The sequence below is a fragment of the Thermobia domestica genome, chromosome 2 (genome assembly GCF_964235325.1).
Source record: "Thermobia domestica chromosome 2, izTheDome1.hap1.1, whole genome shotgun sequence".
In the NCBI taxonomy this organism is placed as follows: Eukaryota; Metazoa; Arthropoda; class Insecta; order Zygentoma; family Lepismatidae; genus Thermobia; species Thermobia domestica.
In genome coordinates, this window is record NC_137455.1 from 321,776,404 (window position 1) to 321,801,078 (window position 24,675).

Below are 24,675 nucleotides of genomic sequence, written 5' to 3' on the forward strand. Positions count from 1 at the left end.
AAAGTTGGCAGTCGGTTTCCTGCATAGTCGGTGCTTCTTGTTTTGTTCATTCTAATATGCATAGCTCGTGATCAAATGTGGCGCATTATGGCCAACTTCGCCTTTTCCGTATTTTCGTACTTCCTGTTTTTTTCTATTTTATTTTGTTAGATTGTACTACTGATTATACACGCCAAATCTTATGTTCTACATGACACTGAATATTGCACTCAATTCATATAGTGCTCTTTGCAAAACATGTACTTTTTATTGCAGTTTTCAACACTGTTAACCCTACTGGTGGCCTCCATTTGTTCCCTATTGTGGCAAGTCTCTTTCTATACATCACTTGCCAGCATTACATTTTGCCGTGCCCCCCCTTTTTTTTGCGGAATTTGCACTTTTCCCCCTTATCCAACCTTGCTGTTTACCGAACTTCCACCCCTTATATTTCTTGAACCTATTGCTATGGGCAGCTAATTTTTTGGGAATGCTCATCTCTGTTACAGCTCTTTCAATTGGCATAGGCCACATCTTTCACTGCAACTATCATTTTCGGAAGGTTCCCTTGTAAGATCTTGTTCTGGAACCGGGTTTCCGGATCCAGGTCTAGAACCGGTTCCTAAGATCCGATTCTGGAACCGGGTTTTCGGATCCAGGTCTGGAACCGGTTATGGAAACCGGATCTCCGAAAACCGGTTCCGCCGGAACCGGAACTTTGTGGGCATCCCTATTATTAACAAATTACGTATATTAACCATATATTTAACAATTCTTAAATAATGAAAGTAATTTCTCCCTAAGACCTGAATTTGTTGCATTTAGATCTAATACATACGCATCCTTTATACATTAAGAAGCTTGCAAAACGTTTCAGCGTGTTAAGGACAATATATTTCAGAATTTATTTCAAATGACAAAAACACAAGTATATAAAATGGCACAGAATATCAAGAAACTATTATATACAGCAAGATTATTTACAATACTTCACAACATACTTACTGTACATATATATTAGAAAAGAAAAATACATTATATATACAGATTATAAACATACAATATTGAGCAAATTTTCATAGTATACACGTGATACACAAATAGCTCGTTATACTTTACAAGCGGAGAACGACGTATGGAAAATCCATCATCAAAAATGATAATCTATTTTGTTTCGAAAAGAGAATATGGATAAATTTATCGAATAGGCATGGTTAAGTAATTTTGTTCAATATTCATCACAAGATAGGCACATCAATTCTTTTTATACCAGTGGTGTACACGTGATATATACAAATAGCTTGTTATGCAAAAAGGAGAAAGGTACGTGTAAAATCCATAATTAACCAATAATCGAAACTTCTATTTCAAAAAGAGAATAGAGATTAAATTTTCGAATGGACAAGGTTGAGTTATTTTGTTCGATGTTCATCACAAAATTGACACTCAATATATATATATATATATATATATATATATATATATATATATATATATATGCTGAAAATATTATCTGAATTTGAGCTTCATACTGAAATTTACATTTTGCAATGAACACCGAATAGAGTTAAGTAACCTATTGAGTCATTTGACTATCCCCTTCTCAAAATAAATAAATCAATTTTAGTGCATCCTAATGAAAGCAATAGTGCAAACCTAACAGAAGCAGTAATTCTTAAAATATTTCTATCAAATATACAAGGATGGACAAGAATATGGAAACACATAAAAAATTGCACATTATCTTCATTGATAGCGAGTAGGACATCACCTTTGGCACGCAGAACGGCCTGCAATCGACGGAGAATAGACAAATGCAGATCGCGTGTGGTTGTCAAAGGGATGTTGTATGTTCTTCCGCCAAAGAAGTTGCAAGTTGTTGTAGAGACGACGGTGGTGGATAGCGGGCTCACATCTTGGTCTCCAAAACTGACCACAAGGGCTCAATGATATTCAGGTCTGGCGATTGTGGAGACCATGGCAGATATGATACTTCATCTTCGTGCTCACCAAACCAGTCCTGGAGGATGTAAGCTGTATGAATAGGGACTCTATCATCTTGAAACACGGCATTACCATCTGGGAACAAAATTTACACCATGAAATGTAGCTGGTCACTGAAAATGGTTACATAGTCCTTGGCAGTGGCATGTCCATGCAGGGTGATGATGGGTCGGCAGAATACCACGATATGGCTGCCCAAATCATCATTTTACCACCGCCATGCTTCACTCTTGGTAACACAGACAGTCTGTATCGTACGCTTGTGCTGGCTTTCTCTACACGTAAACTCTGCCAGCAGCTGGAAACAATGTAAAGGAAGACTTATCGGACAGGTTGCTGAACTGTAACTGGTCTATCTGTTCTATTGGTCAGGTTGTATACCTCACAGGATGTGACAGTGACCATAGGAACCCTACCATTCAGACGCTAATCATGTTAGTTTTATACCAAGTGTTTCCATACTTTTGTTCATTCCCTGTATATTTTGTAAATAATGTATAGTGTGAATTGGGTTATGTAATCCCAGTACCAAATAGCGTTCATTGGAGTAGAAATATATAGAAATCAGCACATATTTTGTTATTATTTGTCTACTGTACTAATTTAAAAATGAAGGCTGTCAGAAATGACATCTCCATGGAGCTTTGAAACTTTACCTAATAAAAATTTAACAGAAATTTAAGAGAAGTGTGTGGTAAATAGACAATATACCGTAGACCATATTCCACTGAGCTACTCGCTTTTGTGAAGACGTGTTAGCATAGGTGATCAAAGTTTGAAGGCCGAAAACAACATGAAATAAGGAAATGTTAAAAATCTTTCGGACTTCACGAAGATCGTCGAGCAAAATGAGAAGAAATATTTTACGTTACAAGGTATATTTCAAGTCAGCTATATCAGTATTCCGTAATTTAATTTAGTGATTCCCAGAAAAATATACGATACGATGATTCTATCTTTGCTTAATCGCTGAAAGGGATCAGAATCCCGTCAACATTGTTATAACAAAAGCCTATCTTTAATGGCATATACTCCTTTCGATTTGTTTTGTTTGGAGTTTAACTTTCATTTACATAATCAAGACTACAGTTCAACATGATATTCAAACCATATGAGCTAACGAGGAATTGAATCTCGATCTTCAGCGCGACCGCCAACCATTTAGCGTTAATGAATCTTCATTACGAACTGTCGATATTAATGGAAAACATAGGCTAAAGACCTTGAACCGTAGTTGAAATAACAGTGGAACAACTGGAGAAATCAATCCTCTCTGCCACTGTAGAAGTTCAATCAAAGTTTCAGGATGTCATTATTCAGGGCAAGTCAAGATAATGGATTCGATTTCAGAAATTTATCAAACATATGTTATCAAACATATCAAACATATGTGCTAAGGAAAGTAAACTATCAAAGTTTATTTGAAACATATCACAAGTGTTCTATGCGAGCATCTCGCGTAACACGACACACATCAAGCCGATAGTCTATCTCCTGCGAAACCTTTTGTAGCATGTTGCGATCCCATCAGCAATAGCTGCTGTGAGCCACGGGCCGAATCTCTGAAATGTTATACCATTTACGAATGGCCTTCCCGTAGGTGAGTCTCCCCGATATTGGATAGAGGAATGCTGTTGAACACTAATCACAGACTTGTTTACATGATAATCAAGCACATAGAAAGTTCTGTTCTCCAGTCAACCCAATTTTCCTTAAATTCTCGCTGCTGACTTAGCAGTAGAGAGTGGAAACAACTTTGAAAGTTGGTTTTTTGAAGCGCATGTCTCACAATAACATATAATTATTAGATTTCACAGAATACGTTTCTGAAATCGGATCCATCATTTTCACTTGCCCTCTATTTTTTTTATGGTCATAGAGGAATCGTCCTACACAAGGAATGAAAGCAACACATGATCGTGATCTCATGCACAATTGTGCAGAAAATCTACATCAAATGGTTTGATTTGTTCAGAGATAAGACAACCATTCATTTCAATGTGCAATTACCGGAAATTCTAGAAACTGTATCTTATGCTAAACTCGTTCTACTAAGTCTGTTTCCTCCAGTCGAGTTTCCCTCCATGTTATGTGATACATGGTATACACAATGGTAGACATTGAAAGAAAAATGAAATGAAATATTTAAGTTTTACGTCCCACGGTTATGCCGGTTAGGCTAAAGGAGACGGTGATAATGAGAGATGAGTGAAATGGTGGAATGAAGAAAGTGGGAGGAAACGGGAGAACCCCGAGAAAACCCACGAGCACGGTGTTTGTCCACCATAAAGTCCACACGGCGCGAGCTGGAATCGAACCAGGGACCCCAAGCACCGGAGACATTGAAAGAAGTTTCATGAATTTAAATATCGCTGGGTCAGTATTTTAATAGGACAGAACATTAAATAAATATTTAGCTTTGCAGATAATATGGCTCTTATAACGGGATACGGAATAAAAAATTAATAAGATTTGAGAAAATTCGAGGAAAAGGTATGAAGAACACGAGATGAAAATTAATGTTAGAAACTGATAAAAAAAAATGCTGGTTCAGAGAATGGGAGCTATGATAGCCATACTAGTTGGTGAAGAGAAAGTCGAATAGATTACTAATTTCCAGTGCTTAATATAATTAATTAAGATCTCAAGTGTAAACGAGACAGAAGATAAAGAATAAAAATGACGAAATAAACTTTTAGAGAGAAGAAAAATCTTATTTATTGGTCATACAATAAAGTGTTATGGAAAAAGGCACTATGGAGTAACGTACTATATGGGAGAAACGTGAACATTACAACCAAGTGATGGACAACGCCTGAATAGAGTCGGGATATAGGTGCGGTAAGTAATAAATAAATAATTTTGCATAATGAAAATACGAAGTGTTAGCAAGAGAAGAGAAGAGAAAAACGCAGTAGTACAAATACTTAAAAAAGAAGAGCAAAGAGAACTGATTAGGACATAACATAAGAAGAAATAGTCTTATTATTAGAAATGTGCTAGAAGGTAAGCGGGGGTGTGAAAAGAAGTTTCAAGTTTTTTATATAATATAAATTAAAGAAAACAATTCTTGCCTCAAGAAGAAGACATTTGTGGGGGGCCATAGAGCATAGAAGCTTCAACAATCATGATAAACACTCTATCAATGAAACTAAATAAAACATTTACTGTGTCAGATAATCTCCTTTAATTCAATAATCAAAAGCACAAATAAACTACACTACAATCAAACACCACTGTAAACCAGAACAATTAAGCTATACAGGAAAGACTTTGAAGAAATCTGACTCCGTAAGTGATTCCATTAGCTCACGTGATGCAGTATTCGTAGATTCCCTTCGACTGAGACAAAATTTTCCCTATTTCATCAAATTTTCTTTAGTTTGTTGAATGTCCAATTTCTATGACAGAAATAACGTTATGAGATTAATTTAACTATATTAAAAGAAGTGTCAACAACATTTTTTGCTTATCTTCTTTTACTTTTCCCTTCGCTTTTTAAAAAAAAAAACACACAAATACACCCAGACAACAATGGCTGCAAATTATGCTACTTTGAACACACACACACATAGACAAACACCCCCCCCGTACCCCACCCCCACCCACCGACACACACTGTTGCCATTGCATTGGTTTATTGCTGAAGAACAAAGAAATATTTAAGCAATTATATTGGTCAATCAGTCAGCCCGAGAATTTCCATGGAGTTTCACGTTTTATCGAAAAAAAAATCATTTTTCCCTTTTCGCTAAATTTATTCACGAAATTTCCCTAACTTAGGGAAATTTCCCTCAAACTACGAACACTATTGTGATTACTTTATTTATTAGCTACAATTGACAGCACAAAATAGTCATTGAAAAAGAATATAATAAAAGTCCTAAGTATAGTTTGATTCAATTACTTTTTAGGAAGCACGTAGTTTTTGATCTATATATATATATTTTTCAAATCTGTTTTACCATACTTTCAGCGGCTTACAATTTCAAGACGTATGTTTCAAACTATGTTTACAAGTAGCATGCGTATCAGAGGATGTGTGTCGTCTTTAGAAGACAAACAGCAATATAATATATATTATATACAATGTGATACTTATCGTTATATTATTTTTACGTATGCAGTAAATAAATAAATAAATAAATAAATAAACAATCTGTTCTAACAAAACAAGAATTGTCAATTCTTATTGGGAACGAATGCTTTTCAATGCCATAACAATTTCCCTTCTTTTCGATTTTTTGAAAAAGAAAAGGTTACGATTGAGATATTTCCCTCAACCATATAAGTTTATTCATCTCGTTGTGATTTTGATGTATATCTCATTAACCATATTGTTAACTGTCGTCTAGTTAATGTCATAATGAAAAGGTTGATGTGAGGGTATACTTTAGTGTCGTAATGAAAGGTTGATATGAGGGACTTTAGTATCGTAATGAAAAGGTTGATGTGAGGGATGTATACTTTAGTGTCGTAAGAAAAGGTTGATGTGAGGGATGTATACTTTAGTGTCGTAATGAAAAGGTTGATGTGAGGGATGTATACTTTAGTGTCGTAATGAAAAGGCTGATGTGAGGGATGTATACTTTAGTGTCATAATGAAAAGGTTGATGTGAGAGATGTATGCTTTAGTGTCGTAATAAAAAAGGTTGATGTGAGGGATGTATACTTTAGTGTCGTAATGAAAAGGTTGATGTGAGGGATGTATATTTTAGTGTAGTAATGAAAAGGTTGATGTGAGGGATGTATACTTTAGTGTCATAATGAAAAGGTTGATGTGAAGGATGTATACTTTAGTGTCGTAAGGAAAGGTTGATGTGAGGGATGTATACTTTAGTGTCGTAATGAAAAGGTTGATGTGAGGGATGTATGCTTTAGTGTCGTAATGAAAAGGTTGATGTGAGGGTATATTTTAGGGTCAATTTCAACTTGATATGTTGTACGGTTAGTTTTACAATCAAAAAGCGTTTCTCTCCATCATGTAAGAAAAGTACGTGTGAGGATTTACACTCATCCATATCGTTTTGTTTAGCTCATTGAGATCAATCGACCGATATATCTCACATCTTTGGACAATTTCCTCCCGCTACACACTAATACAGTTGTACTTCGATAATTCCAACCTCGATAACTCAAATTCCTTGATAACTCGAACTTATCCGTATTCCTCTTGAACTTTCCTTAACGCTCAATGTTAAAATAACTTCTGTAAATCGACTGTTTAAAAATAACAACCTCGATAAATCGAATTTTAAGAAGTTTATAATCATATTTAATGTTAACTCGAACTTTCTTATCTGCGAACTTTTACAAGTCGAAATTTACCTCTATAAGTCGAGTTGCTCTTGATCTGACCTCGATAACGCGAAGCTATGGCTCTATGCTTTTACGTAATTGTCATTGTTGCTGAACCGGAAAGTCAGTACCTCTAATTTTTGTTGTGGCCACAATGATAACTCGAACCTTCATTACTCGAAAAAATTCGGTAACTCGAATTTTTATCTATTCCCTTCAGCTTCGAGTTATTGAGGTCCCAGGCCCATTGATGCAATTGCTGCGTCCGTGCTTTAAACCTCGATAGCTTAGCCCCTAATTAAGTTAGGAAGTTAACTTTGGTATAAATGTGCTCTTGAATAATGAAGCTTTCCACTGATATGCATTTATGTGTGTGGGAGGGTAAAGTTCGTGTTTTTTTTTTTTTTTTGTGTTTTTACATCAGGTTTTTTTGGGCCATACCCCCTTGGGGCACACTCTTAAAAATTGGTATGTGAAGTAATTAAGTAGTTCACTACATGGTAATACTCTGTATGTGTACTTGTTGCTCATTGAGGGAGGAAGAAGAAACAAAGGTGACCAATTATTTGAGTCTCACTTTTTTATATACGTAAATTACAATTATTATCAGGACAGTTCTATATAAGACTTCTTCTACGAATAGGCCGGGAATTGAAGAAACGTTACCTCGTTGAAATTGCGCTCCATAAGTTTTCCAACGATATATCCATCATAATTCTGTGGTAATTAGGAGGTGACTAGGAACCTCCAACGTGGGAATCTACGATTTCGTTCAAATTCCTGGTGGGCGTTTAAAGTTTAATGAGAATGCTTAGATAATGAACATATTAAAAAGGAATTCATCTTCACATTGTATATTTGTATATTGAGTTTATAAATATCATGTATTTCTTAAGCTTTTGACTGAGTATAATATAATAAGGTATAAACTACATATAAGTAAAAATAAATACATGTTTATACGAAGCGGAAAAGTGAGATGACTTAAAGTATCTATCTCTTGAATATTATCAACATGCAAAAGAAAAACATCTTTGTCTTGTTTTCATTTTTTTTCTCTTTCGTTGAACGGAACACAATTAATCGATAGAAGTTGAACTGAGAGATTCTCTGAGTCCTCGCGAACGGTCTCCAAGGAGACGGCTCGTTTCCTATGCGATTAAGTAATGACGACGTCATAAAAACACACAAAAGCATCTCGACCTGTATTCAACACATGCCTTGATTTATCAGTACCACATCCTGTAATAAAAGAAAAAAAAATGTCGGCATATGTGCAGGCTATATTCTTCATCATCATTGCCACCAGCAACAGAAGTATGTGTGTACTTTTAACAGATGCCGTTTAATCATAGTTGACTCTTAATACTTTCTGCATACAACATATAAATCAGTTGTTGTCACAACACGTGGCTTCTCGACTGTGTTTAGGAATGACAGTATCTTTACAGTTCGTTTATCAAAGACCTGTGCATGTAGTTGTTCAAAAGATTGTGGTTGTTATCCAATAAAGATGAAACCATATTTTTGGCATTGTTTCATCAACAAAATTATTATTAGCCGTCAGGTAACGAAAGACTCGTAGAAATTTGATACCAAGACTGCCAATACTGGAAGTTTTTATTTTTTAAAGTTTCAACTACAATCTATATGATTATTTAAATTGCGATAGATTTAGCGGTGAATGCCTCCGAAAAACGGGATTAAAGGGAGGATTCAGGACGGACTTCTGGGTGGGGGCGGTGAGTTGTAATACTACTACTTAGAGCTACTTTTAAGAGCACCAAACTCTGAGATAGGTTTTATTTATATGAAAAATAAGAAAGTTTCCTTTTCTGCGAAGGGGGCTATCGCCCTGATCACCCCCCTGTATCCGCCCCTGGTTAAAGATATAGATGTTCCCATACCTATTCTCCTAAGATTCCAATAAATCTATCAGAAAAAAAAAACAATCTTGACATTGTGCTTAAATTACACGATAGGATGCGCGAATATTAAGATTGAACCTAATTATTTACAAGTTATTTATATATTATATATTTTATACCAATTTATTCCTTATGTCAAGCCGAAGAATAATTTCTGTATTTAATAATGATGTTATGGCAAAATACATAATGAACAATTTGTCACCAAACTTTCACGCCGTCTCATTGTGGGCCTAAAACAAAACCATGTCCATGAAATCCACCCACTGTTAGATTGACGTTGGCATATTCAAAGGATCTTTGTCAACGATCTGTTATAATATGAACCATAAAACAACATAGAATCAGTTAGTTAAAATAGATTTGAACTAACAATAGTTCAAATATAAGTTATAGGAAAATTATATCTTCTAACCAGGTAAACTATAGACTGAATAAGGTATTATTTGAGACACAGTATTATTTGGGGCGGTCAGAGCACAAGGGATTCAAGCCCCATTTCTATACTGTCCATATTTTTCGCGAGCCAAAGCTGGACGGTTTCTATTATCACCGATTTCGGGCATTAAATTTGTGTCACTGAATCTATAGGCCTATACACTTTTTAGTATTAAAATTTAAATTATTAAATATAATACTGTAATTTATTTTCTGTGAACCAGTATGAGTCTATGAGGGTAGTTAATATATTTTCATATTAAAATACCTTTAACAGCCATGCCAAATCTGCTCTGTACTCATTATTCCCTTTAGGTTTTAAAACCGATGGATAGCAGATTGTGATGTGCTGCATGGAACTACAGTTGACCACGAATACTTTCGAAACGAATTCATTTTCCTCGGTAGATCTGTGTCCTGCACAAAGGTAACTTGAAGTTTTTCCCGGTGTTGGCATACTTGAAGTTATATTTTACAATAGACATTGCTTTCAATACTTGAATGCTCAACTGTGTTTTCTCACTTGTCCATATATTGTTTGTGTGTGATAAGATTCTTTCAGTAGGGGCATTAGTACCGGGGAGAGAGAATGAACTCAATACCGTATTCCATTTGAGTACATCATAAAGATCCTCCTCATCATAAAGAAAGTCACTCGTATGCAATCCAAAAATGCATATTTCATTAATGTTCAATGGATGTTCAGATCATTCCCTGTAGGGTGAAATTCCCAGATATGCCATCAACCGAATTTTGAGAAATGCTCTGATTTTATGATTGGTCCAAAGCAGGAAAACGATAAGCCTTGACAGCAATGGACACGGAATCCTTTGGCGTGATGTCGGGAGTGTTAAGGATCATCAGCAGCACGGTCTCTCATACTCGGGAAAACGCATGATGCGATATTTCCTTTCACGCTTATAAGTGAAGAAAACGTGAAATATACCGTGAAGAAATACATATCATCACACGTTATTCCGAATACAAAGAAACACGGAGCTGCCGGTTCCTAACACTTCAGCCTTCCTCCGAAGCATTGGATGTCCATTGTTGTTAAAATTTTACCTCATGCCTACTTTGGATCCTTCTTGAAATCAGGATATATCTGAAAACTCTATTGAAAACACACCTGAGAATTACACCCTGTAGGGAATACCCTCTAGACCTATTAATAATTGATGAAATATGCACTTTTGGATTGTGTATGCGTGGCTTCCTTTACGCTGATAAGAACCATCATCCACAGTTACTGGAATTCGAAATAGAACCTATTGAAATTGAGCTTTTTTGCGATTTTGGACAGCCCTAGCTCTGAAACTATGCACTTTTCGCCATAGGTCCATATGAACCTTTTCTCTTATTTTGATGTGAGGAATCATCTCTTACAGTTTGTCGGTATAGTTCATTAACACCCTGTGTATATATATGTGTTACATTAACACCCATATATGTGTGTGTTATATATGTGTGTCATTAACACCCTGTATATATATATATATAATATAGATCGATATACTGTGGCATACGGTGAAATATCATTCAGGAGGAGTTTGGGAGAAAGCTATTTAGGCAGCTAAGTGACTTAATCAGGTAGAGATAATCAGGTAGAGATGCTATATACAATACAAGTGTCCAGAATGACACCCCCTCCCCCCAAAAAAGATTTGAATCCTTTGTGCAACTGAGCGCATCTTTTGTGAAACATTTTTGTCGATACTTTCTCATAGCGTTATCTTTAAGTACAAGATAATCCAGGTAAAATAAAATTTAAAAATACAATGTGTTCAACTGTAACATAATACAGTAACACAGTATTTTTCAACTTGCGTTCTGTAAATTGTTGAAGATCCGCAATAAATCAAATATGATTAATCTTATTTATGGATTTTTTAGGACATAAAAATCAGGGATTGTAAAAACAAGCAAAATCTTTACGAAAAAAAACAAATATTTTAATTGTTCCCAATTCTTTCTTAAATAAAATCCAATTTAAAATTGAAGGTCAATATATCTACTCATGGACATTTCTCATTTTGGAAAAAAGAAATACAATAAAATTCCTAAGAAATCTAAAAGTTGAAAGAATTCTGTTTAGAGTGTAGGATATCGATTTATTATATTACCTTGCACTTCATTGTATTAAAGATACTTTTCTTTCATGTCATTACTTAAGTTATTGCACGGACTTGCAATTGCGCAAGTCTTCATGTTCTAGAAGTTCATAATACTTTTTGCACAGTTTATATAATTCTTAATTCTAAGGTAGTACTTAAAAAAAATATATACTAATTAGAATTATAAATATCATTGTCTGTCATGTAAGGAATCTGAAATATCATCTTACATTATAACATTTAAACATTTATTGTAACAAGGAGTGTAAATTAATATAAATACTAACTTTTAATTTGAATATTTCAAAAGCATAGGCCTACACTGATAGTATATTTTCTTTATTAGGAATTGAGCCTTACCATACATGATGCCTCGTGCAATTTCCCCAGTTTTGGTCTTATAAATGGGCTGAAATAAAATAGAAAAAAGTAGTATCAATTATCAATGTATTTTAAAAGTTTAAATTTCTATTTTACAAGGTCTTTCCGGAAAGTAATGCTATACATTTTATTGCGAAGCGCCGCCGACCTCGATGGTGACGGAAAGGTGACGTGAATCAGTCAATTACTGAGCGAGTGCTTGCTCGGTTATCTCCGAGTTCTCGGAGGTGAAAGATGGAAGATTTAGTAAACCTCTGTTTCGTCCCCACGATGCAGCACTCACTGAAACAAAGATACCTGATCAAGTTTTGTGTGAAACTCAGCAGATCTGGCAGCTGAAAATTCTCTAATGGTTCAACAGGCCTTCGATGATAAGTGTTTATCATAAAGGCAAGTTTACTGTAACATATAATCGAATCAAAAGACCTTAATATGAAGCATCGTAGGGCACTACAGATTGCACAACTATTTTTTTTTTTTTGAAGGCCGTGAGGAGGTCGACGATGAGGTCTGCTCTGGAAACCCGACAATCCGCTCAAACGACAAAAATGTGACTCATGTGAAAGAACTTCCATAAATTATCGTCCACGAGATTGTGATCAAGAATTTGCACACAGAAAAGTGTACGCGAAACTTGTTTCAAGAATTTTAAATGGCGACCAAAAATCTTGCCGAGCGAAAATTTGTTAAGACATTGTGGAAACGTGTAAAAATGATCTTCACTTTTTGGATAATGTTATCATGGGTGTATATTCCAGTATGACCCCAGAACGAAGAGGCGAAGTGACATGTGACATACCTCGGCGTCCCTTCATCCCACAAGAAGGCTCGAATGAGCAAATCAAAGACCAAGACAATGCTTATTATTATTATTATTATTATTATTATTATTATTATTATTATTATTATTATTATTATTATTATTATTATTTTACATCAGGGACATCGTCCATCGTGAATTTGTATCTCCCGGTGCAACTGTTAACTCTAAATTTTACGTAGAAGTCCTCAAGAGATGAGAATAATTATCCAACACATCAGACCAGACATCAGCGGTGATTGAAAATTTCATCATGACAATGCGCCAGCCCATACTGCCCTCGTCATGACCGCTATATGGCCAAATCTAACGTGGCAATGCTGCCCTAGCTACTATACATTCCCGAATCAGCTCACACAGACTTCTTTTTGTTTTCCCGTTTGAAACGCCTGATGTCGTTACAGAATAATTGTCGACATGAGAGCAGCTTGTGAAGTGGCTTTAAACGCATTTCCAGAATAGGCCTTCCAGGCTGCCTTTGCAGATTGGAAATCCTGCTGGCAAAGATGTATAAACGCAGGAGGACAATATTTTGAAGAATTTTAATGTTCAGGTATTGTTATTCTTATTAATATGCAAACAATTGTTCTTCATACTTGCAGACTTGGTAACATTACTTTCCGAACAGTCCTTGTATATTCACGATCGACTCTACCTTCGAAACCCTAGAAACTGAATCATTACTGTTCAAAATTATTGCACATTGTTTATAAACAAAAGAAATAAAATCTTATCGAGTTTTAAGACATAAGTATTTAATGAATGTCTTTTCTTTTTATCTGCTCCGTATTTTGAAAACATTTACTTCGACTACAGAGTGCCAATTTGCAGATTTATACTCTAATTTTGATCAAACTAAAAGATTGAGAAACGCTGGGCTAGACGCTGGTCTTTCAATAAAAATGTTTTCTGTATATGTGTCCATCATTTAATAACTGTAGGTTTGCGGATATATTAGACAATGTTCTATACAATTGATTTTTAATATAATTGGAGATGAAAACTCTTTCTCACACAAATTCCTTTGAAAAATATTAAGAGAGCCCTAACAACTTTTATTTCAAAAACCCTTGTTTTGCGACTCACTAATACATCGCCTCCCATACTATAGTCTAAAAGATAACCGAAATCTGTAGAGCCGATTTGATCAATCGATCCTTATACCAAAGAAAGATTCCTTTATATTCTGCCAAATTTTGTGCAAAGCAAGCATTCTATACATACTTTTAAATAGAACCTTCAGTATTCTCGAAAAAAAAAAAAAAAATCTTTGTCGTACGGATGCAGGTGTACGGAACTCACACATTGAGCCAAGAAATTCTTCTTTCATATCTTGTTAGAGAAGGAACTAAATAGTGAGATGTTGGTACGAATGACTATTCTTCGTCTTGTTTAAAAACCTGAGTAAATGATATTTTGATTCAAGGAGCGAGTGTTCCTCTAACTTTCTTCACTCACCAGTCCCTGTTGATTAATACGAGAAGGTTTTCATCCGGCCGTGGTTGTGGTTTATGGCTGAAACCAGCGTTTTGAACAATTGCCAAAACACATTTGAAGTTGTGCGTTTCAAAAGCTAGAAGCAAAAGAGGAAAGAAATGGAGGGGGGGGGGGGAGTCAAATGCTCTCTGGTGAATACTAAAAAAAAAAAAAATGTATATAACTCCACATTAACAAAAGATTTACTCATATCTCCCAAAAGATTTAGCTTTCGTCTGTGCTGTGAAATATAAAATATTTAGGAATTTTCAAGTCGTTTCACTTGACAACACAGTCATGATTTCTTTATTAAATAAAATTTTTGCTACAAGATTATGTGAGAGCTTATAAAATGCGTCAGAGTATGTTCAGTATTCTCTTTAAGAGATTTAATAACAAAAGTTGGAATATTTTAAGGACGTTGAAACCGAATTTCTATTTCAAGTTGATTTTTTTCAATGATATGTTTAATGTTTTATAAATGTATCAATATTTCACTTGAGAACCCTAATAATGGAGGAGACTGCAGCTATAAAGGTTATTTTTTTTTTTTAACATGAAGCTTTGTTACTGTTGTTGTTATAAACAATAAAACAAAGGACAATGAAGTTATATTCATCATGTTTATTAGATAATGACAGTTCGGCGGTGGTGGTGCAAGTGTGAGCATCGGCTTAGTGAAATGCTGCGTGGAGAAAGGGGAAATAATGAATTGCATACAACACAAACACCTTCTCATACATCGTGAACACACACAGGCACATCCTTTTTACTTAATTTATTTTCGCTTTTCCTAACTTTTCTGGCCTGACTATCTGGGCAACTGGTCCTCTTTCATCGCTAGAACTCCTTTCCGATTTTGACATTTCAACAATTATCTACTTTTGACAATTCGTATTATTCTTGATTTTGAAACTTTCTTATCCTTAATTATGACTTAATTGCATTAACTGTTTATTTTTTCATCAATTTTTAGTAGTTCCGATATCGACCTTATAGTCGGCATAAAATGCAAATGGCGTCCACCGTCATTTGCAATATATTTACAATTTTCACATAAATAATTCAAATTAATACATTTGTAGCACACATGTACTTGATGTCCGGTTCACCTGCACGTATATAACACCATTAACGGTGATGAAGACAAAACAAAGATAATTATCTACTTCATTAGTCTGAAGATGTGCATTACTTTTTCAAAATTCTGAAATCTTTCACGGAAGTTGATTTTTTTTTTTTTTTTTTTTAGCAGAATTTAAAGAAAATTTGGCAGGATAATGGATTGGATATTTGTTATCTTATAGCCTATTGCAAATGTTGAGTCTGTTCTGCTTCTGATACACTAAGAAAGTTGTTTTAGGCTCTGATAAATCAATAGAATGAATAAATGCCTCATTACACATATAAGTTAGAATAAATGCTATTTAAGGTGGACCTGCTTAAGTATGATAATATAGCTATAATTGTATACGTTATCAAAATTGGGAAATAATTTAATCATGTTCGCAATTGATACAGGAAACTTTACTGGCATATCATGTCCTATTAGACTTCTTAATATAAGACAAGTTCATTTGTTTAAGCTCATTTTTTGGCTAAAACAACTCATAATGATAAAATAGTAGCTAAATGGCATTTAGGCATACAATTATAAAATATGGTCGCGAGAACTTTTTAGCGCCAAATTATATGTAAGGAAAGTTATATTTTCACAGTTTATTAGCAAACATTTTATCCTTTAAAATTCTTAAATACGCGAACTTAAGAACTCATATCAGTTACATAATTTTAAAATCGGTCTTTAATTGCAAGTCTTAATAGGAAAGCACAAATTAAATCACAAAATTAATCGTTTGTAAAATTAATTTGATTTGATTTTCAGTTTAGCGTCTCTTTCAACAGCGAGGCTATATGGGACGTGGACCTACAGCCTGACGTGGGATCCTTACCACATGAACTCCTGTCGGAAATCGAATCCGGGTCTCCCACGCCAAAAGTGGGTTCTCTAACCGCTTAGTCACGAGAGAACTCATTTGTAAAAATAATATTTACAGTAATTTATATTTATAAATATCGTGAAAATACAATTTTGTAACCGAAAAGCTAGTCGCCAGATTTGACAATTAGGTAAACATATGTTTCGACACCAATGAATAATTTCCGCTCGCAAAATGTGATCGACGATCAATATAATTACAAAACTTGTATATTATTATTTCAAGTCACAGATTGACTGTAGCAACACCTAAAGGCACTCATATCTTTTATTAAGTGAATAAGGTTTTCAGTAAAGCTATAAATCTTGAATTCCCATGATAAAGTATTGGCAGCCTTTTGTGCAATTTGTTTGAATATGACTTAAACATTACGCAGACATCTATTTTCAAGTTGCGACTATTAAGTATGTCATGCATACTTAATTGCTTTTTCACAGTAGCTTTGTAGTAATTTATAGTAGATTTAGTAAGTTACTCTTTAATGTGGTCTTCTTACGTGTACATTTTTATCCATTTGACTCCATATTGCTCTTAACTCGTTATAAAGTTCATCACAATACAAAATGAGAGCTTCTCTGCAATTTTCAACAATCTTCATCACCTAATGTCTTTCACTTACTTCGATCAAGAAGCGTTCCTCTCTCATTCGGAAAGAAACCAATTAATGTTACTGAATTTCAACGGCTCAAAATGTCTGCTTAGAGACGGAGGCAGAATGAATGAAGCTATGCATGTCATCAGCGTCTTTAAGTGTTCTAAAAAAGTACGCTGCCTGAGCAAACAAACATGTCAGCGCATCAGGCACTCCACTACTTCAAGAAAATGGTAGATACTTCAAAACTTAATGCGTTGTTTTGCCTAAACGGAAGTTGTGTGTGTTCCAATGGACCATCTCCAAAATTATAAGCATATTTCTCAAGAAACGTGCTTCACGAATGAGCTTTAAGTGTTCAGCCACATCCGCTTCAGTGGAATGTTAAAAAATAAATTTCTAGTCGTTTATTTGCATCAATGCATCGGAATAGCTAATGCATGTGCCATTGTACACGTGGTATCAAGTTTGATTCACCACAGGAATACAGAAGTGTTGATCCAAAATTGTGGGATAATCTCAAATTTTAGAGATAGCGAACTTTAGTCTTGAAAGACAGAAATAATGGCAACGAGACCCAATATACACATTACTCACAGCCCAATTAAAAGTGCATCATCTGTCCAGAGATGGCGTGGGTCAATTAATACTTGACCCACGATCCACTGACTCACCACCTACCGTGATCCACTCTGACCCACCATCCATCATGACACAGTGTAATCCACCCGAACCCACCATCCACCAAAACCCATCGTCATCAACTCTGACTTATGACTCACGCCCTCCTCTCCACTGACTAAAGAGTTTACACTTTTAATTAAACAAGACTGTGAAATTATCACTCTAAACGAAGTTTGAATTTCTGGGGTCAGCCGCTCAAATACAGTACCTAGAACGACTTCGGGATTGTTACTGTGCATCTCAATGAACCCGAAAACTATGGGTTCGACACTAATATCGATCTTTTTCGATTATTTTTACACACCAATCTATTACCAATTTCTCTATATAGAAAGTGCCCACTCCCCTGTAAAAGAGATTTCTTAAAATTCTAGAACACGTCCTGATTCTTCTTAATAACGAGTTATTTCAGCTTCCTAAGTAGAACCGCGCGTGAGATACTCAATTTTTCAGAATAGATAAGTAAATAGAAACAAATAGAAAACGAAGAGATATGGAAGTCATGAAAGTAAACTATAGACAAATTTACCATTGTTCAAAAGACGTTAAATACAATCCACTAAGCAGAGTGGGTCGGTGGGTTGCAATGGATCACGTCCTGATCCATTCACAAATCTTGACCCACGACCCACTGACCCACTTCATCATCTCTGTATCTGTCCTCACAAAGTCCTTTGTAGCCACATGTAAAGATAGACGTTTTATTAATTATCTATATATATATTAATGTTAATATCAAGTACTCACATTGCAGTTTAGTGTGGTACGCATTATCCAACAAATGGTTTAATAACTCGCTGCGAACTCGATTACCTTTGTTTAATTTTTCAAGTACATTTCAGCATAATTCCTGCTATGTTGTGTCGAATATTCTTCAGCCCAAGAAGAGTTATTTATTTGTCAGCATAGATGTGAGACTTCGAAAAACTTCGCAAAAAGAACCGGAAAATTTTTGTTTCCTTCCGAAAAACTAAAAAGCTGTTTTTTAGATTATTATTATTATTATTATTATTATTATTATTATTATTATTATTATTATTATTATTATTATTATTATTATTATTATTATTATTATTATTCGTTTTTTCTCCATAAATTATATTCCAGGTAGTTTTTATTATGTTACTGTGCTACATAATAGTCCCCGCCAAACGTTATACCTTTCTGCATAACTATTTTAGTTTAAGCCCTTGTATCTACATAAGGCTGATTTTTTGAAATTTCACTTAATTTCTTTAAAATTTCCTGACAAAAATATTTATTTATTATTCGTCACTAAAAAAATAATTTTATTAAAAGCTATATCTCATTTACTATTTTAGGGACACTCCACATATTTCGTAAGGCTGTTTTTGACCAATTTTTACCCCCTTCTCCTCCTTGTCACACTTCGTAACGCAAGGCCGAACCTCTTCAACTTTGTTACGTAACACTTTTTGATTTTTGTTTTTTCACCAATTTTGATTATTTTGGTACAAAATGCTTATATTATTGTGAATATATTTGTAGCGTTTTTCGCCAACAAATCAAAGTATTAAAAAATGGTAGACCCGTAATAATATTTTAACCCCATAAGGTTGTTTATTTAACCAATCCTAATTCTTCAAAACTACTGTAGTTTGCCTAAGGGAATCGTACCCATCATTTTAGGTCACTGGTGATTGGCAAGAACAAAGTACTGCGGAAGATGAAGTTAAAACAGGATCTAAAGAAATAACATCGAACTCTTCTTCCGAGATCCAGGATGCTTCATGCATTTGAAGTTCGCCAGTGTCAACGACGCAAAGTTCTGTTCCTCGTCGACCACAGATTAGAAGTGGCTGCACACGTGAAAGAGCAGGTACATCACGTTTGTGAACAATTTTTCGAGCATCTTCTTTGGACTTTGGACTTCAGTTTACCTCTTGGGAAAGGCAGGAAATCATTTGGGGCCCCTGTGTTTAAGCAAAAACTTCTCCATATTTACTATAGCTTTTATCAGTAACAACACATTATTTATTTGAGTAACAAACATGGCTATCAATCAGTGATGCTAACCTCGAAACCTTATAGAGTCCTATATTGAAAGGCAGAAATTACAATTTTAGTTTTAAATTTTCCCATGCACGATATTAGTTACAAAGTTTTCAAAATTTATAAAATATAAAAATTGAAACTACTATATGTTACTTACTTTCTTCGATATTTCAGTGAATTATTTGTAAATTCCGATCTTCTAAATTCCTAATATGTATTTTCCTTTGTCCCCCTCTCCTTACAGAATAACAAATGATACCTCGTTGAAAAACTAATGAAACACAAATTCCAATGAAAAATATTTGAAACCTATCACGTTCAATTTGTAGAAAGAAGAAGAAAATATTGACAAAAATTGGTGAAAATCTTTTTTGAGAGAAATCGAGATAGGTTTGCAACACTTACAGTGACGCTGCGCAAACATAAGCTAAGTTTCACACACCTTATACGTTTATGTATAATATACTAAAATATCACAGCGATAACTTGAACTCAAGGTGAGAACAAGTGTATGGAAGAAGAAGAAGAAATTGAAAAAATGGGAAAAAATAAAAGTTTTGGAGAAATTGAGACACATTTACGGTTGTGCTGCGCGAATATAAGCTCAGTAATATTCATCCTACACGAGTACATTCAGGTATAGGCCTAACATAAAAAATTCACGAATTTTAGCTGAATACAAGGTAAAAAAAAAGTTGGCTAAGTGAAGTTACCCTGTGTATAGATAAATTGTCTACGATTGTTTTGTAAAATTTTCAGTTTCTTTTTTTATTGCCTAAAGAAACATGGCCAGAAACTCTTCAGTGACACACAATGTTCCAGTTTACGAGAAGTGAGCGTTCTACTGAAGTTTGGCAACAGTGTATTCTTCCTCCCCTCTAGCCACCCCTTCGTCTGGTGCTCGATCGTCTGTAGATTTGAGCGTGTCGCAAGGTGTAGTGTAGTTAGAGTAACATTGCAAGTACTTTTGTGATTGTCATAGTCCCTCAAGGTGTTAACCACCTAGATATTTTTGTTATATCTGTGGCGAATACAGTGAAGATTAAGAGGGAAAAGTTAACATCTTTGGTGAAGAAGGCTTTGTTGATGAAGATAGGCCGGGCATAGTTGAAAAGCAAACGTCCAGTTAACCCTGGAAAGGTAGCGTACGTAAAATTTACGTGTATGTAGAGAATAATAGCCTCTCCTTTCCCCTCCCCTCGTTTCCATACCTCCGCACGCCAGCAGTGCTTACTTGTGTTAGTTGCCGACTAGTTGGCGTCGGGTGTAAGAGGTCTCCGCGTTCTTTGTTCTGGGCGACTTTCTTTTTCTAAAACCTACACGTCAGTTTGACGTGTCGCTACCTTTAACCGCCTTTTTCGTACACGTAGATCTGACGTGTTGCTACCTTTAACGGGTGTTTTGTTGAATGCTTTGGTTCACTTTCGATCGTTTTCTGGGTGATGGCAGACACTTCAATGACGAGAATAATGACAAACGTTTTGGACAATGAAGATGCAATATTGGCTGCTCTCGAAGAGGAAGAAGAAATTTCCGAAAATCTGGAAGAAGATAATTTAGAAGTTGAAGTCCATTCGGATTCTGATGAAAGCTGTTACGATAGTGATGCTGACCCCGAATACACACCGGAAGAGGACGACTTAGATTGTGTAGAAGCAGTGAAGAACATTGAAATTTCTACTGTTCCAACTCAGCCTCGGAAAAAGAAAAAAGACAATGTTCTGAACGAAAGTAAAAGAAACAAAGACGAATGTTCCAACAATGTTGAGGGAAGATCTGCTGGAAGTGTTATCAAAGTACAAGAAGAAACATTGAAAAGCAAGAATGGGTTTGTTTGGAACACGTCATGCCTAAAGAACAAGGGGAAGACACCGTCCAAAAATGTTATTCATATACGGCCAGGACCCACAGCATCAAATAATTCCCGTGAAGCCACATCTTCTCTTGAATATTTTGAACTATTTTTTGTGACGAAATTCTTGCGACTATTCTCCAATACACCAATGAAGAAATTGAGCAACAACGGAAGAAGTACAAAAGACCTGAAGGAAGCGTGAGGCATGTTTGCATGGAAGAGCTTCGAGCACTCTTGGGGATATTAATTTTATCTGCTGCCCTGAAAGACAATCATCTGCCCACTGAAAAGATGTTTGATACTACCCTATGTGGAGATCGCTACAAGGCAACCATGTCGGAAAGGAGATTTAAGTTCTTGATAAACTGTCTCAGATTTGATAATAAAGAAACGAGAGAAGTAAGGAAAAAAGAAGATAGACTGGCCGCCATATCTGATATTTGGAATATGTTTTTGCAAAGATGTCGAGATAATTACAAGGCTGGATCATACTTAGCCATTGATGAGCAACTTGTTGGATTTCGGGGTAAATGCCCTTTTCGAATGTACATTCCTTCAAAGCCCAACAAGTATGGTATTAAAATTGTGGTTATGTGTGACAATGCAACCAAATATATGGTTGATGCAAAAGTTTATTTGGGGAAAGGGACAGTGCCGCCAAAAACTCCTGCTGCAAACTATTTTGTGAATGACTTGGTGAAAACCATTCAAAATTCAAACCGAAACATTACCATGGACAACTGGTTCTCTAGCATCCCACTGCTCAAAGAACTTCTCCAAAAGAAATTGACTGCAGTTGCAACTGTGAAGAGAAACAAACCAGAATTACCAGAAGAATTCACAGACAAGAAATTTCAGAATAGGCAAGAAGGATCTTCAATGTTTCTATTTGATGAAGATGTAACAGCAGTCTCCTATAAACCAAACTCGAAGAAGGTGGTGTGCTTATTGAGCACAATGCATGATGACGCCACTCTGAACGATCGCACAGGAAAGCCAGAGATCGTAATGACATATAATGCAACAAAAGGTGCGGTTGACACCATGGACCAAATGTGTCAAAACATAAACTGTGGTCGTAAGACACAAAGGTGACCTCTCTGTTTCTTCTATAATATGATAAACATCTCTCTGATAAATGGATATGTAATTTATCTTCACAACCATTTCAGAAGGAGTGGAGCGAATTCCAAACCAATGTCAAGGCAGGACTTTTGTATAGACCTGCACAAACAGTTAACAAGACCATGGCAAGAGGAACGACTGAAAGAAAGGACACTGAGTCGAGACTTGAGGATGACAATTGAGAAGGTTGTTGGAGACTATAGGAAATTACAGAAATCGCAACCAACAGCTGACCAAAGAGGAGCAAGAAAGTACTGTGCCTTTTGTGATGTAAGGAAAAGAAGAATGACGAATACTCACTGCGAATGTGGAAAAGCGATATGTGGGGAGCACCAGAAAAAAGTTTGCCCTGACTGCACCTAAATGCCAATGTGTTACATTGCTGTCCTTGTTTTCATTATACTTATTCAACATTGTATCCAAGGAGTAGATTTTTATAATTGTAAAATATATACATAGTAATTGTAAAACGCATACGGTAATTTTTTTTAAAAAAGCACATTTGTAATTTCTTTTATATACGGTAAAATAAATAGACCTACTTATTAGATAGCCATTTGTGGAAACAAAACTATTCTTGTAATAGCAGAAAGTGTCCTGTTTAAGATAAATAAAAAATAAAATATTTTAATAAAAACAAAATGATAAATAAAATAAATGTATACATTAAACATCACTCTTTTGACCAGCGTTATGACCTACACGTCAATTTGACGTGTCGCTACCTTTAACGTACATATTGAGAACGCTACCTTTCTAGGGTTAATATGCAATTTGGTGTTCCGATGATATGGCGCCAGCCAGTCGACCACGCAAGTGATTGCTACTTCTGTGCTGTAAACATTAAAAGCATGAAAAGAAAAGAAAGTCAAAAGTTAAATATCCTGACAATATTTCGTGCGCAACAAGACCTGTGAAACGCAGTGATAACTTTCCGGTTCCTGTACCTCCAGCAACTTAGTCTCTGGGAAAGGGTGATACAGATTAGCTTCTTCAGAATCTGAGGATACAACATCAGATTTTGAATTTGTGGAGGAGAACACGCCACACTTTGTAACACAAAGTGATATAAATGACCTTGTGCGAGACTTGAATCTAACTAAGTCACAGGATGAGATTCTTGGATCCAGACTTAAAGAATGGAATTTGCTTGATAGACGTACTATTATTGTCTGTTCGTACAGGAAGTGACATACGTCATTCAGTAGTTTCTTTCAACAACAGGATATATTTTGTTTCTCTTATTGTGTTAATGGTTTGTTTGCAGCTCTTGGTACGACACATGTGGCACAAGAGTGGAGACTTTTTTTTTTTTTTTATCGACTTCTCAAAGAGCAGTTTTACAGATATTTTAATATACAATGACAATATCCTTCCAACTTTGCCAATTACTTATGCCACACAGATGAAAGAAACGCATGACATCATGAAACTTAGACCTATATTAGAAATGGTTCAGTACAACATTCATAAGTGGCGCATTGTTGCAGATTTCATATATCTTCCTATATTCAGGGGTATAAGTGGATCTGAAAAGGTAGGGGGAAGCATGACGTCAAGCCGTCCCCCGTGCCTATCTTTGGCCATTGTATTTTTTTTTAGAAAGTGGGGGGACGCTACACATATTTTCTGGAACTGGGAGGACGACGTCTCCCGGTGTTCCCCCTCACTTTTACCCCTGCCTATATTCAATATAAGGCTTGACCTTATGCCATCTAGTTATATCCACCGAATCTCGACGATGTAAGTGATGAGCATGGCGAACAGTTTCACCAAATAAAAGCAGCAAAAGAGAGACGTTGCTAAAGTGGATGGAAACCAAATATACTTGCATATTACTGTTGGGAATTACTTACAAGGAGACCTATGGAAGTGTAATTCACCGATTTGAATGAAACTTTGCGTACTTGTAGAACTTCGAAAAATAATCGGCACGTATTTTTTATTTCGGCAATGATGCGGGTT

General features: G+C 35.4%; 1 protein-coding gene across 1 annotated transcript in view; it reads right to left on the reverse strand.

Annotated features, from left to right (window-relative positions):
- unc80 (unc80, NALCN channel complex subunit) overlaps positions 1-24,675 on the reverse strand; it is a gene marked incomplete in the record, with an annotated part of 366,946 nt that overhangs the window by 271,384 nt on the left and 70,887 nt on the right. The window contains 1 exon segment of the mRNA XM_081749034.1: positions 12,122-12,170. Within this exon segment, the coding sequence (XP_081605160.1) occupies positions 12,122-12,170 (49 nt within the window).